Here is a 15527-nt window from a genome sequence, read left to right as displayed (position 1 = left end):
AACATAGGAACAAAAGAAAAAGACGTGCATAATCTCCATACTGCCATCTATCCATATATCAAGTTTCATAAAAATATTTTCAGCACTTTTTGCGTTATCGCAGGATCCAGTTTTGTGGACGGACGGACTGACAGACTGACAGACAGACAGACGGACGAGGGTAAACCTAAAGTCCCCTCTGGTTAAACTGGTAGGGGACTAATAAACAATTTTTTCAATGTGTATCGTTTTTCGTTTTCATTATATGCATATGAAGAAAATCAATGATCCCAAGAGCGGACCAATTTTGACCCCAGGGCCGGACGGACACCGCAAAAAAAAGCGATCACAAAAGCTCACTATGTCACTTTGTACCAGGTGAGCTAAAAAGAAACAAGTCCTTTATAAATCTGGCATCATACAGGTTAAAGGATATTTTGAATGGCCCCTCTGGCCGATCCTTTTGCTTCTTTCTCCAGGAAAAAGACTCTAACATCTTGCCGAAGTCCGCGTGTCTGATGGGTTGGTTGGAATTCATTCTATAACAACAAAAACAACAATAAATACATGTAGTTCAAAACAATATGTCATTTACAACATTACTTACTACTTGAGATGGACCTCCTTCCATTATAGTCTCAGGTTACTGTACTTAAAGGTTCTCATTGACTGCCATACAGTGACCTTCTTTTGACTAAAATTTCATATCTTTGGCTAATACTCCATGGAAATAGCATGGAGTAAATAATCACCAAATTGTGCTTCAAAATTAACTCTCAAAGGGCATGACTAGCGACATATTCGTGGTCCATACTCGGCAGCGAAAGCTGGATTTTGTACCCTTACGGCAGATGGTCCCTCATTAAGCATAGACTACCGCATACACGCTTCAGTTTGATACAATTGAATAACTTGTGTAGGTATGCAACTGTATAATTTCAGGGACTTTTTGGCTTATTTTATAGCCGATGTTCCGTCATTTTCCCAACTGAGAATAGTATCTTATTTTCCAAATCCACAAGAAAAAAATCCCAATTGAAAGTTAACAAACAAGAGGGCCATGATGGCCCTGAGTAAATCACCAGAAACAACTGCTTTTCAGAGTTGGAAATTATCCATTGTCAATATTTTCTGATATCTAATTTGAGCATAGAATATGTTTAAACAATAATTTGAAGAAATGCCATGACCTGGGGCATTTAACCTTTAGCTTAAATGGGGCTAATCCAATTAATATGAGCAAACTTGATAAAAGACTACCTAATAATGCAAAGTTTGGTGATCATCTATCAATTATTTCAGGAGGAAATGTTCAAAGGTTTTTCTATTTTGGCTTTAGTGTCCCCTAAAAGGGCACACTTAAATAAATATGAGCAAACTTGATAAAAGCGTACCTAACAATGCTACAAAGTTTGGTGATCATCCATCAATTAGTTCTGTAGAAATAGATGTTTAAAGGTATTTCTATTTTTAGCTCAAGCGGATCAAATTAATATGATCAAAATTGATAAAAGACTACCCAAGAATGCTACAGACAAAATTTGGTGATCATCAATCCATTAGTTCTGTAGAAGAATATGTCTAAAGGTTTTTTCTATTTTTAGCCCTAGAGACCCCTAAAAGGGGCCAATCAAATAAATATGAGAAATTTTGATAAAAGACTACCCAAGAATGCTACAGACATAGTTCAAAAATGCTACAAAGTTTGGTGATCATCCACCAATAAGTTCTATAGATATAGATGTTTAAAGGTATTTCTATTGTTAGCTTTAGCGGGCCCCTAAAAGGGGCCAATCAAATCAATATCAGCAAACTTGATAAAAAACTACCCAAGAATGCTACAGACAAAGTTTGGTGATCATCCATCCGTTAGTGCTGTAGAAGAAGATGTCTAAAGGTTTTTCTATTTTTAGCCCTAGAGACCACTAAATTTAGGGGCCTATCAAGATACAAGAAAATTTATTTTACGTCGGATACATTTAAACAGAAAGCATTAGCTCATGAGCTATTTTCCAACAAACAATAGTATATGAACTAAACAAAAGTAAAACAGCTATAAAACAAGATTGCATTTGAGAAAAATGCTATGCCACCGCATTAATACAACACTAAATAGTAGTGTATGATCAGATTTTTTTGTTTCTATACAATCGAATATTGTCATAATGCAAAGATCACATTTTTTTACTATATGTACATAATGAAAATCAATGACCCCTGGGGCGGAACCAATTTTGACCCCAGGGCTATAGTTTGAACAATCTTGGTAGAGGTTCACTTCGCAAAGTCTCATGCCATATATTTAACCTCTAGCCTTTGTCAAGATTTTTCAAGTTTTAACTTTATACATATAAGGAAAGCTATCGCCTCTGGGGCAGGGCAATTTTAACACTAGGGGCATAATTAAAACAACTTTAGTAGAGGACCCATAGATGATATTATATGATATTACAGTGTTTTTTTTCTTTATATAACTACTACCCTAAAACGGTACCATTCCCAATAGAAAATCGACATTAAAATTCCCAATTTCCACTGTTAAATTCCCAAAATGGCTGTTCAAAATGCCCACAAGGCCAAGTGATTTTTCTAAAATCATTTAAATCCAACATATTCATATAAATCACCACTCAATAGTTCTATTTTGACAGTAGGAGCTGTTAGTTATCTTTATTCACGATGTCTAATCTCATTTGTAGCTGAAAAAATGCATTAAAAAAATTCCCAATTTTAGTCAAAATAACACATTTTTTTCCCAAGGCCATCCTTAAAAAAATGTTTGTTTGCAGTAACCCGACCCAGAATTTTCAAGGTGGGTAGGTAGGTCGATTTTTTTTTTATTGAACTGTACTCCAAAATAAACATGGAATTTCAAAATGCTGGACAATATATAAGCCTTTGATAATCTGGTAACAATAAATTGATAACTGAATTCTAATTTAATAAGACCTACATTTTATTTCTTCTATTATCCTATAAAAGAACGAAAACAAAGCACAAGGCATAATTTTCTGATTCCAAAAAAAATAATTTTTTATCAAGACCATGAAAAAAATTTTTGGTTAAGGGCAAATTTTTTGAGTCGGTCGCGTTACTGCAAACGAACATTTTTTTAATGATGGCCCAATCAGTCTGGTACCGGCACCATTCCCAAAGTAGAGAAAAAAACCCGCTGTATTATATACCAACTATCAAAGCTCTAAGCCTTGTACCTTCAGACAAGAAGTTTTTTAATTTTTTTACTATACGAGGGTTGTTCGGAAAGTTTTGAGACAATATGATTTTCTCTGTTTCTAATTACAGCTGCGAATATTATTTAATACAAATTTTAGCTTAATATGTTATTTATCCGAGTTATGTCTTTAAAACGTTGTAACGTTACTATGCGGCATATAATCGTTTCCATAGCAACACCTGTCTACGCATCCTGGCGCACAGACTATTTTCTTGTTATAAGTTTTCTTACTGAATAAAAAGAGCCCCTAAAATAGCGCCAAACGTCACGAAAATTTTATGACGTCACTTCCAACTTAAGGACGTCATTTCCGCAAGTTGTTTAAGCCGTTACCGCAGATCATTATAGCAATACGTGCGCGACAAGACAACGACTATGGAAACACCGTCAAAAGAGGAACAGCGCGTTTTTATTAAGTTTTGCGTTAATCTTGGGAAAACGCCAACAGAAACTAAGCAACTTCTACAACAGGCAAACAACGGACGTACTGTTAGTCGACCATTGGTATTTAGATGGCATAAAGAGTTTCGGGATGGCAGAAAGTCAACAAAAGACAAGGAAAGGAGCGGTCGCCCATCCGTCATTTTTGGCCATCAAATCCGAACTACAAGGAATCCAGTTTGAGGACCTAGTTGAACTGCGCTCTAGAGTTATGGGCATTATTGCAACATTTAAATCTGACTGGTATAGAAATGTATTCGCCAAGTGGGTTACGAGGCATGAGAAATGTGTACGTTGTGAAGGAAGATACTTTGAAAAGGAGTAGCAGTTGACTTTTCTACGGTGACGTTAAACTCTGGAAATAACGGCAACGTCTGATAACGTCGTTGCGTGCGCCGGGTAACCGTTAGTGTCTGTGCCTAATGCTTTGTAGCTTTTGTATACATTTAGCTACTGTTACGAAATTTTACACTATAATAGATGAGGTATTAAAGTAATACATTGTAAACTCTTGTTTGATTTGATCTTTTCCAACGATAAATATTGACCCAGTCTCAAAACTTTCCGAACAACCCTCGTATGTACATAGTGAAAATCAAAGACCCCTGGGGGTGGGGCCAATTTTGATCCCAGGGCTATAATTTGTACAATCTTTCTAAAGGTTCACCACACAATGTTATTGCAAAATATCTTAACTCTAGCCTTTGTAAATTTAGAGAAGATGACTTTTTGTGTTTTAACTATATACATATAAGGAAACCTATGGCCCCCAGGGCGGAGCTAATTTTAACACTAGAGGCAAAATTTGAACAACTTTGATAGAGTACCTATAGAAGATATCATTTAACAAATATTAAAGCTCTAGGCCTTGTACCTTCAGACAATAAGATTTTTTAAAATTTTATTATATGTATATATTGAAAATCAATGACCCCCGGGGCGGGGGCAATTTTGACCCCAGGGCTATAATTTGAACAATCTTGCTAGAGGTTCACTTCACTATGCAAAATATCTAAACTCTAGCATTTGTCAATTACTAGAAGAATTTTTTTCACTAAAAGTTTTTAATATAAACATAATGAAAACCAATGACCCCCGGGGCGGGCCGATTTTAACCCCAGGGCTATAATTTGAACAATCTTGGTAGAGGTTTACCAGACAATGCCTTATGCAAAATATCTAAGCTCTAGGTTTTTTTGGGTCTTTACAAGAAGGTATTTTAAGTTTTTACTATATGTACATATAGTGAAAGTCACTTTCAATGACCTACGTTTAAGCCTGGTACTAAGTTACAAGCTACACAATAGTTATGAAATTACTTCATACCATGAGGAAGCGTTCATTAGTGTTGCAGCAGTCTGTCTTTTTGATGCTCCATGCTCCAGAATCTCGTAAACTTCATCCTTGCTCTTTACCACTCTCTCTTCTAGACCATGAACAATGACTGATCCCTGATATAAAGGAAAAATCAATTTCCTCAAGCAATTAAGAACTATTTATAACTAAATTATTATTAAACGAGAGCGATCAGAAATCACATGTGTCGCCTCATGATGGCCAATTTCATGTTGGGACAAATTTTGTGACAGACAGACAGACGACAGTGCACAACTAGACTTGGTACTGATCATTCCTGTAAAGTTTGGATAAAATTGCACCAGTAGTTTATGAGGAGTAGTCCGGACAAGCTTTTGTGTATCTGGCAACACACAGAAAAAAACACCTTTTTGTCAAAGGGCCATAACTCGGCCAAAAATCATTCAACCGGAAAACCTGTGCAATATGCGCAAGGACTTGAGCTACAGATCAATCCTGTAAAGTTTCATTGAAATTGCATTAGTGGTATAAGAGAAGTAGTCCGGACAAACTTTAAAATTAAAAATTATTAAAGGGCCATAACTCTGACAAAAATCACTGAACCGGAAAATGCTGACAATATGCACAACTAGACTTGGTACTGATCATTCCTGTAAAGTTTGGATGAAATTGCAACAGTAGTTTATGAGCAGAAGTCCGGACAAGTTTTGTGACGGACGGACAGACAGACGGACGGAGGGTTAACCTAATGTCCCCTCCGGTTATACCGGTAGGGGACTTATAATAAGCTTATTATCAATATACAATGTACACAAATATAAGAATATTTACACTTTCATAACAAATTTTAAAGGAATAACTTGTTGAGTTACAGATCATTCATGTAATATGCAAATTCAAGTAACTACAGAACAAATTAGATGCTACATCAAATAGAAATAAATTTTTGAAAAAGAATTCTTTCAATTTCAAAGTTCTCAAACAAAGTGCATATCATCAATTAATTTGAATTTTGCTCCATATATTATTATAACTGAATACGCTGGCACCACATTTTAATGTTAAAGTTGGGGTCCAAATACAAATGGAGTCTAATATATAAATAAAGCTAATCACAAGATTGGATTGTTGACAGGTAGAAATTCATTGTATTACCCCAACAATGTTTCTGTTCATATACAATTGTAAATGTTTTGTTACACGATTTCAATCATTAACATCATTAATTTTGAAATAATAAATTTATTTCTTATTCTGATTCATGTAAATAACTGAAACAAAATTTGCAAAATATTATTTTGTTATAATGTACTGAAAATGATATAAGAATATATAAAAGATTTATAACTGTTTATTCCTTTACTTCATAGAGATATGTAAATTATTGCATTGTATACCCATTGATAAGAAATATTTTTCTGAACCATTCCTGTGCTTGCCTAATACAATAACAAGCATTGTTTCAGATATTACATGAATTGAACAAATCTGTAGTAAGTATTCCAAAAACAGGATTTTATAAATGTGGAAGTCAAATACTCTGGTTAATGTTATAACCATCTGACAGTGTACTTCTTATGTGAATACATTACAAAACTTCATACCTTTATTTTTGACTGACTGTCTTGTGGTTTGTGATGTTGGCTCAGGTGCTGCTACAGGCTGTCTGGCACTACACAATGTTCTTGTTGAAGCTGCTTTCTTTGAAATTGGGGCTTTCTCCTATTATATATGTAACAACTAAACAAGTTACAAAAATAACATAATTTCTTGAAAGTGGAGAAATATTGAAGAGTTCAAAACAAAAATAAACAGGTTGCTCCAATTAAATTTTGATTTAGCATACATGTATTTCCAATATCAACATCTAACTAAATGTCAATCAAAACATATGTAAATGGCCAAACTAATTGAAACTTGAAATGAGGTCATGGAAACCCCCATGTAACATTTTTTACTGTCTTTGGCCAGACAGACAAGTGCTAATCTACAACCCCAAGTTTGTGGTGGCATAAAGATGTCTACCAAGAGTAATGTAGATCTTTTTAATTCAATTAGCCCAATGTGATATTACAATATATACTAGCTGTTTAGATGTTAATAATGTAAAAACAAGATTACCAAGCTCCCTTGCTACAAAAGGTCACTATTTCAACAATGAAGTCACATTGGGTTTGTCATTTATTTTTACCAAAGTATCATAATTTTCAAAATATTTGTTGATGTGTGCTACTTTAATGCTTCATGACAAATATTTAAGCTCAAGGGAATACAGTTTCAAGAAGAAATATTAATGTGTTTTTCTATACATGTCTATATTATATATAAAGTAAGTCAAGTAACCCCCAGGTGGGAATCATGATTTGTGGAGAACCAAAACGGTTAGGCTACATGTCATATATCTAAGCTCTATGAATTGTACATATTTTCTGACAAGATTCCTATAAAGTTTGGTCAAAATCGACCATGTAGTTTAGGAGATGTTATTTAAGACAGACATACAGACATCAACTCTCTGAGCACTTTGTCCTAAGGTGAGCTAAAAATCCACATTTCGCTGCTTTGTTAAGTACAGGCACCGATGCATAACCAAGAATTTTAGCATGCTCAAATAAGTGAAAGTTTGGTTGATGATGGAAAATATCCCCCCAAGTAACACATGTATGTACACATTACAACTCACCACTTTCTTTGCACGAGTTACTGCTGCTGTATGACTGACTGGTTTTGTGTTCACTGGAGCAGGTTTGGTTTTCACAGGGTGTACCTAAGTAAAAGACAAATATCAATAATGATTAATTTTCTTTTTCACACAATGATTACCATTGGTTGATTTGCAGTATTTGTATTTACCTAACCAGTATCAAAATTTAACAAGAATTGTGTTGCTAAAAATGTATGCCCCCTATCAAGCAAATAGCACATATCAATGTGACTAAGGTAATGATGCATGACTTCCTTACCCAGTGATCAAACAAATTAATATGAGGTTAATCAGTATCTTACTGCGTCATGAAACCTTTGACCTTTGACCCCTTGACCCAAAACTCAATAGGGGTCATCTGCTGGTCAAGACAAATCAGATCATCCATACAAAGTTTGAAAGTTCCTAGGCCTAAGCGTTTCTACTTTATTGATCAGAATACGTTTTTACTTACAAGGTCAATGTGACCTTTGACCTTTGACCCCCTGACCAATAGGGGTCATTTTGCTGGTCATGACTAATCACCATGCCAAGTTTGAAGTTCCTAGGCCTAAGGGTTCTTTTATTATTGATCCGAAACCCTTTTAACATACAAGGTCAATGTGACCTTGACTTTGACCCCAAAATCAATAGGGCGTCATCTGCTGATCATGACCAATCACTATGCCAAGTTTGAAGTTCCTAGCCGAAGTGTTCTTTAGTTATTGATCAGAAACCGTTTTTACTACAAGGTCAATTGACCTTGACCTTTGACCCGCCTTGATCCCAAAACGAAAGGGTTAATCTGCTGGTCATGAACAATCACCATACCCAAGTTTGAAAGTTCCTAGGCCTAAGCGTTCTTAAGTTATTTGATCAGAACCGTTTTTACTTACAAGGTCGAATGTGACTTGACCTTTGACCCCTTGACCCAAAACTCAATTAGGGGTCATCTGCTGGTCACCACCAATCATCATACAAAGTTTGAAGTTCCTAGGCCTAAGCGTTTTTTAGTTTAATTGATCGGAAACCGTTTTTTACCTACAAGGTCAATGTTACATGACCTTTGACCCCTTGACCCTAAAACACAATAGTTCATCTGCTGGTCATGACCAATCACCATACCAAGTTTGAAGTTCCTAGGCCTAAGGGTTCTTAAGTTATTGATCGGAAAGCATTTTTACATACAAGGTCAATGTGACCTTTCCCTTTGACCCTTAACCCCAAAATCAGTAGGGGTCATCTGCTGGTCATGACCAATCACCATACCAAGTTTGAAGTTCCTAGGCCTAAGGGTTCTTTAGTTATTGATCGAAAAACTGCTTTTACCTAAGAGGTCAATGTGACCTTGACCTTTGACCCCCTTGACCCCAAAATCAATAGGGTCATCTACTGATCATGACCAATCACCATACCAAGTTTGAAAGTTCCTAGGCCTAAGGGTTCTTTAGTTATTGATCCGAACTGTTTTTACCTAAGAGCCGTCAATGTGACCTTGACCTTTGACCCCTTGACCCCAAAATCAATAGGGTCATCTTACTGATCATGACCAATCACCATATCAGAGTTTGTAGTCCCTAGGCCTAAGGGTTCTTTCGTTATTGATCGGAAAACCGTTTTTACCTACAAGGTCAATGTGACCCTTGACCTTTGACCCTTAACTCCAAAATCAATAGGGGTCATCTACTGATCATGACCAATCACCATATCAAGTTTGAAGTCCCTAGGCCTAAGGGTTCTTTTCGTTTATGATCGGAAACCGTTTTTACCTACAAGGTCAATGTGACCTTGACCATTGACCACTTAACCCCAAAATCAATAGGGGTCATTCTGCTGGTCATAACCAATCACCATACCAAGTTTGAAGTTCCTAGGCCTAAGGGTTCTTTTGTTATTGATCGGAAACCGTTTTTACCAAGAGGTCAATGTGACCTGACCTTTGACCCCTTGACCCCAAAATCAATAGGGTCATCTACTGATCATGACCAATCACCATACAAGTTTGAAGTTCCTAGGCCTTAAGGTTCTTTACTTATTGATCGGAAACCGTTTTTGCTTACAAGGTCAATGTGACCTTGACCTTTGACCCCTTTGACCCCAAGAATCAAAAGGGGTCATCTACTGGATCATGACAAATCACCATACCAAAGTTTGAAGTTCCTAGGCCTTAAGGTTCTTTTAGTTATTGATCGGAAACCGTTTTTGCTTACAAGGTCTCAATCCATCGACCTTGACCTTTGACCCCCTTGACCCCAAAATCAATAGGGGTCATCTACTTGTCTATGACCAATCACCATACCAAGTTTGAAGTTCCTAGGCCTTAAGGTTCTTTAGTTACTTGATCGGAAACCGTTTTTGCTTACAAGGTCAATGTGACCTTACCTTTGAACCCCTTGAACCCAAAAATCAATAGGGGTCATCTACTTGTCGATGACCAATCACCATACCCAAGTTTGAAGTTCCTAGGCCTAAGGGTTCTTTAGTTATCACTCGGAAACCATTTGGTCTACGGACCGACGGACCGACGGACCGACAGACCGACGGACCGACAAGTGCAAAGCAATATACCCCCTTTTCTTCGAAATGGGGGCATAACAATTGATATTTCTTAAAACAAGCTGAATAGCAAAATGGGCAACTGGTTACTGGTATTTAAAGAGGGATTATGCTGGCATCAATATTTATTTTCATCATTCACAATAATTGATAAAGAAATTTCTGGTCATGTGACATGCCAGCTGACAATGATTATTCTGGAATGAATGAAAATGTAAGCATACAAAGGTAAGCATACAAATTGTTACAAAGAAACATCATGTAAACAACTGATTGGAATCTAAACTTGCTTTGTCAATATATACATCACTTCATATATAAAATATGTAAGGTTTTGCATGACTTGGTATGCTGAATATGAGATGTTAAGTCACTCACAGTCACTATTTTCAGTTACAGTATCAGGGCTCTACAAATTTTTTTGGAATAGAGTTGTCCAGGACAACTGACCTAGCAAAATAGAGTTGTCCCAAAATTGACCACAAGTGTCCAAGTCTCGGTAAATGTTTAGTATGCGTAGTATCAATATCCAAGAAGAAGTAAAAACAATTAATTTTTTAATATTTTTAAGTTACATTAAGTATTTCATTTAGTATAAAATAGAACATTTTGTTTCAACTGAAATAGTTTTGATTGTTCAGCTCTCTTCCCAGGTACCTTTTAGCACTGTTCAAGTTCAATAGCCTGTGTATGCTTATATGTTTGTTTCAGGTTGTTTTTTTTCCCTGGATTTTTATCCTTGATCTTAAAAATTTAAGTAAAATTATTCTAACATGAATCTAGTTAACCATAGCCTCTCTCAGTTTCCACATTTCACATTGGACATGGTAAATAAGAACAAGAGCCATGTCAACATGGCCATCCCCCGCCGAATGTGTTTGCTCATTGGAAGAATGTATATGTAGTAGAGCAGAATAATTCCATTTTAAGAGGTCTTTTGGTAATGAAAACTGATGGCTATAGTGATTACAGATTTGAAACCTATGTGAATACTCATGGCTGAAAATAACAAAGGGCAATTACTGAAAAATAATGCAGGGTAGGTTATCATTCTTGTGTGCTGCATCCCTCCTCAGTAAAATCTATCCACCTATGAAGTTTCAAGTTGATACCTCAAATACTTTTTGAGAAAAAAATTGAATTGAAAAATTAAGTATGAAAACTAACAAAGGGCAATAACTCAAACATTATGAAAGGTAGAGTTATCATTCTTGTGCAGTGCACACCTCTTTAGTGAGATCTATGCACCTATGAAGTTTCATTTTGATATCTCAAAGGCTTTTTGAGTTATGCTCTGGACAAAAAATAATTTTGAAAAATAACAAAGGGCAATTACTCAAAAATAATGCAGGGTAGAGTTATCATTCTTAAGCATTGCACTCCTCCTCAATGAGATCCATCCACCTTTGAAGTTTCAAGTTGATACCTCAAATACTTTTTGAGATAAGCTCTGCAAAGGGCAATAATTCAAAAATTGTATAGGGAAGAGTTATCATTCTTGCGCACAACATTCCTCCTCAATAAGATCTATCCACCTATGACATTTCATGTTGATATCTCAAACACTTTTTGAGTTATGCTCAACTCAGTTGAAAAATTAGGTATGAAAAATAACAAGAGGGCCATGATGGCCCTGAGGTCGCTCACGCTGTATATAGCCACCCCCCCAGCCCAATTTTTAACCCAAGGGCTCTTTTTATTTTGTTTATTGAACAGAACTTGGGAGACATACCATAAAGAAGATGTTTTCATGGCAAAACATCCAAGTTCCTAACTCACATTGGGTTTTTTTAAAAGAAGAATTTTTTAAAGTTTTTAACTGATAGCACATATAGTTAAAAACAATGGACACCCCTCGGGCAGGGCCAGTTTTGACCCCTGGGCCTTTTTTTATTTGAACAAACTTTGTAGATATTTACTTAAAGATGTTTCTGCTTAATATCTAAACTCTAGTTATTTTGGGTTTTTTCAAAGAAGATTTCTTAAGTTTTTTGCTATGTATATAAGGAAAATCAATGGACCCCCTGGGCGGGGCCAGTTTTGACCCCAGGGCCTTTTTATGTTGAACACTACTTGGTAGACAACCATTAGAAACATGTCTCATGCTAAATATCTTATCTCTAGCTCTTTGGGTTCTTTAAAAGAAGATTTTATAAGTTTTTACTATATGCATATAAGGAAAATCAATGACCCCTGGGGCGGGCCAATTTTGACCCCAGGGCTTTTATTTGAACAAACTTGGTAGACATTCACTAGAAGATGTTTCATGCCAAATATCTAGCTCTAGCTCTTCACGATTCTTTAAAAGAAGATTTTTAAGTTTTTCTATATGCATATAGGGAAAATCAATGACCCCCTGGGGCGGGGCCAATTTTTACCCCAGGGCTTTTATTTGAACGAATTTTGTAGACACTTATTAGAAGATGTTTCATGCCAAATATCTTATGCTCCAGCTCTTTGGGTTCTTTAAAAGAAGATTTTTAAGTTTTAAACTTTAATGCATATAGGGGAAAATCAGATGACCCCCGGGGCGGGGCCAATTTTTGACCCCCAGGGCTTTTATTTGAACAAACTTGGTAGACATTCACTAGAAGATGTTTCATGCCAAATATCTAAGCTCTAGCTCTTACAGTTCTTTAAAAGAAGATTTTTAAGTTTTTACTATATGCATATAGGGAAAATCAAATGACCCCCTGGGGCGGGGCCAATTTTGACCCCAGGGCTTTTATTTGAACAAACTTGGTAGACACTCATTAGAAGAAGTTTTCATGCCAAATATCTAAGCTCTAGCTCTTAGGGTTGTTTAAAAGAAGATATTTAAAGATTTTTCTTTCGGTTGCCATGGCAACCAGAGTTCTGCATGGAATTAAATTCTTTGAACAATTTTTAAAGGTGACCACCAAAGGAACATTCCTGTGAAGTTTGGATGAAATTGGCTCAGTGGTTTATGAGGAGATGTCATTTAAAGCAAAAGTTTACGGACGGACGACGGACGGACGACGGACGGACGGACGCCGGACGAAAAGCGATCACAAAAGCTCACCCTGTCACTTTGTGACAGGTGAGCTAACAAAGGGCAATAACTCAAAAATTATGAAAGGTAGAGTTATCATTCTTGTGCAGTGCATACCTCCTGAGTGAGATCTATGCACCTATGAAGTTTCATGTTAATATCTCATAGGCTTTTGGAGTTATGCTCTGGACAAAAATCAATTTTGAAAAATAACAAAGGGCAATAACTCAAAAATCATGCAAGGTAGAGTTATCATTCTTGTGCACTGCACTCCTCCTCAATGAGGTCTATCCACCTATGAAGTTTCAAGTTGATTACTCAAATACTTTTAGAGATATGCTCCGGACAAAAATGTTGGAAGGAAGGACGGACGGACGGAAGGTCGGACAGACGGAGACTATTTCTATATCCTCCGCCGAAAATTTTCGGCGGGGGATAAAAAGACAGTCATTATTACCCAGTAGGGAAATATAAAATATGATAGTGAATTAGAGTTTTGACTATTCAAATACTTACAAATCTCATCATTATTTATCTTAACATTGTCAAAAGTCCTTAAATTTGATTCATAAGTAACAAAAGATTTTTAATATTTCTACTTGCTGCAGAGCTTTAAACTGATTAAAACTGGCTCACAATTTATATTAAAAAAAATCGGCATCGCGAAAATATGTGACAAATGAAAAATTTTCTGTTTTCCTCATAAATTATACTATTTTGACTATTGTATGTTCGAATGCGTTCATATTTAAATAGATCCTTTTTGGATATTTTAATATTGTTTTCCACTTAGGAATTCATCAAAAAGCCTAAAACAAAAAAATTCCAAATTTTCAATTCACGGCACAAATTACTGTCTGCTTATGTCAATATATCAACTTCAAAGACTAAGTCTGTGACTTAATAGTGTTTTGGACATGTCCTTTATAATGTTGGACTTTGTCTTTAAGATTTTTATCAAATATTTTAGTGTCTTATCTATTTTTATTGCCTGTGGCAATGTAAAATTAATCAGCGTAGCAACTGCTGAGATTGATTGCCTCAGGTGAAGATTACCGGCGCACCATGCTGTGAAGGGTCATATTAATAAACATAATTTTACTGTTGTCCAAGATTAGCATCTGTCAAAAATTTGACTTGTCCGGGACTAACTTTCTGCTTATTGTCAGTTGTCCCAAGTGGTTTTAGAGTTGTCCCGGAAGTCAGACTATAGATTTGTAGAGCCTTGAGTATATTGTTTCATGAAGTAACCTGACAACTTACCTTTGTGACTGTTCTGTACAGGTCCCTGTCACAATGGTCAACAAATCTGCTTACATGAAAGACAGGTTTTGTTGTTTTTTTAGCTTCCTTCATGATTTAAGCACTGTAAAAATTATATATTAAAATCATACATGTTATCAAAATTACTAACAGATTCTAATTCTATGTTTTGTTTCACAGTTTGACTTTGATTCTATTTTGATTTTATTCACATTATTAAAAATTATAATGGATCTGATCATCTTTCACTTGTACTGTGTATTTATTCATAAAATCAGTAACTTTACTAAATCAATTAATTCAAAGGCCAAAACAATAAAATTAGCAATATATTTAATTACGATGGTCGGCTATCAGTTTTTACGATGGTCGGCTATCACTTTAGAAACTACACATGAACTAGATCTTATCAGGTCTAGGATTTCATAATATTTATGGACTGTCCGTAAATTTATAGACAGTCTCGAAATTTAAAGATTTTTCAATCCATAAATTTACAGATATTCAATGTGAAATTTGCTGTTTTTAGTTTTACAATAAAATCCGCAGCTTAAGACAAGTTGTTTTATTGTTTGTTAATATTTACAGTAGGGTGAACGTGTCAGTTTACACGTAAAACGCACGTTACACGCTATACGAACGCATGATACATGCTATACGAACGCACGTTATACGCCCTGAAAGTTTCAACCTCAATTTTCTAACCACCTTTTTTTCAATTTGATAAATATATAATTATAATAACAAGAGGGCCATGATGGCCCTGAGGTCGCTCACCTGTATATGCCCCCCCCCCCCACCCGGGCCAATTTTTACCCAAGGGCTTTATTTGTTTATTTAAACAGACTTAGTAGACACCCATAAGAAAATGTTTCATGCTAAACATCTAAGTTCTTGCTCATTGGGTTTTTAAAAGAAGATTTTTAAAGTTTTTACTATACACATATAGTTAAAAACAATGACACCCCTGGGGCAGGGCCAGTTTTGACCCCCGGGCCTTTATTTGAACAAACTTTGTAGATATTTACTTAAAGATGTTT

At 35.7% G+C, this 15527-nt stretch overlaps 1 protein-coding gene across 1 annotated transcript; it reads right to left on the bottom strand.

Moving 5' to 3' along the window:
* Positions 1–395: 395 nt before the first annotated feature.
* Positions 396–15228, bottom strand: LOC132749009 (uncharacterized). The gene is made up of 5 exons (XM_060738676.1): positions 14488–15228; positions 7656–7739; positions 6577–6694; positions 4982–5106; positions 396–518 (listed from the first exon to the last, which is right to left on the bottom strand). Exons 1-4 carry the CDS (start codon positions 14578–14580, stop codon positions 5054–5056), a joined length of 348 nt encoding a protein of 115 aa, XP_060594659.1. The 5' UTR covers positions 14581–15228; the 3' UTR covers positions 396–518; positions 4982–5053.
* Between the last annotated feature and the right edge of the window lie 299 nt (positions 15229–15527).

Source organism: Ruditapes philippinarum, unplaced genomic scaffold (assembly GCF_026571515.1).
Source record: "Ruditapes philippinarum isolate M1 unplaced genomic scaffold, ASM2657151v2 ctg26503_1_1_1_1, whole genome shotgun sequence".
Lineage (NCBI taxonomy): Eukaryota > Metazoa > Mollusca > Bivalvia > Venerida > Veneridae > Ruditapes > Ruditapes philippinarum.
The sequence above is the reverse complement of the archived record's forward strand: the minus strand, read 5'-3'. Positions and strand labels throughout refer to the sequence as shown.

Bases quoted from the DNA above. Each gene is read 5' to 3' on its own strand.
- LOC132749009 (XM_060738676.1), bottom strand. From the start codon at position 14,580: ATGAAGGAAGCTAAAAAAACAACAAAACCTGTCTTTCATGTAAGCAGA. The intron at 7,740-14,487 runs GTAAGTTGTCAG...TCTTTTACTTAG, and splicing joins TGTACAGAACAGTCACAAAG to GTACACCCTGTGAAAACCAA. The intron at 6,695-7,655 runs GTGAGTTGTAAT...CATATATAATAG, and splicing joins TAACTCGTGCAAAGAAAGTG to GAGAAAGCCCCAATTTCAAA.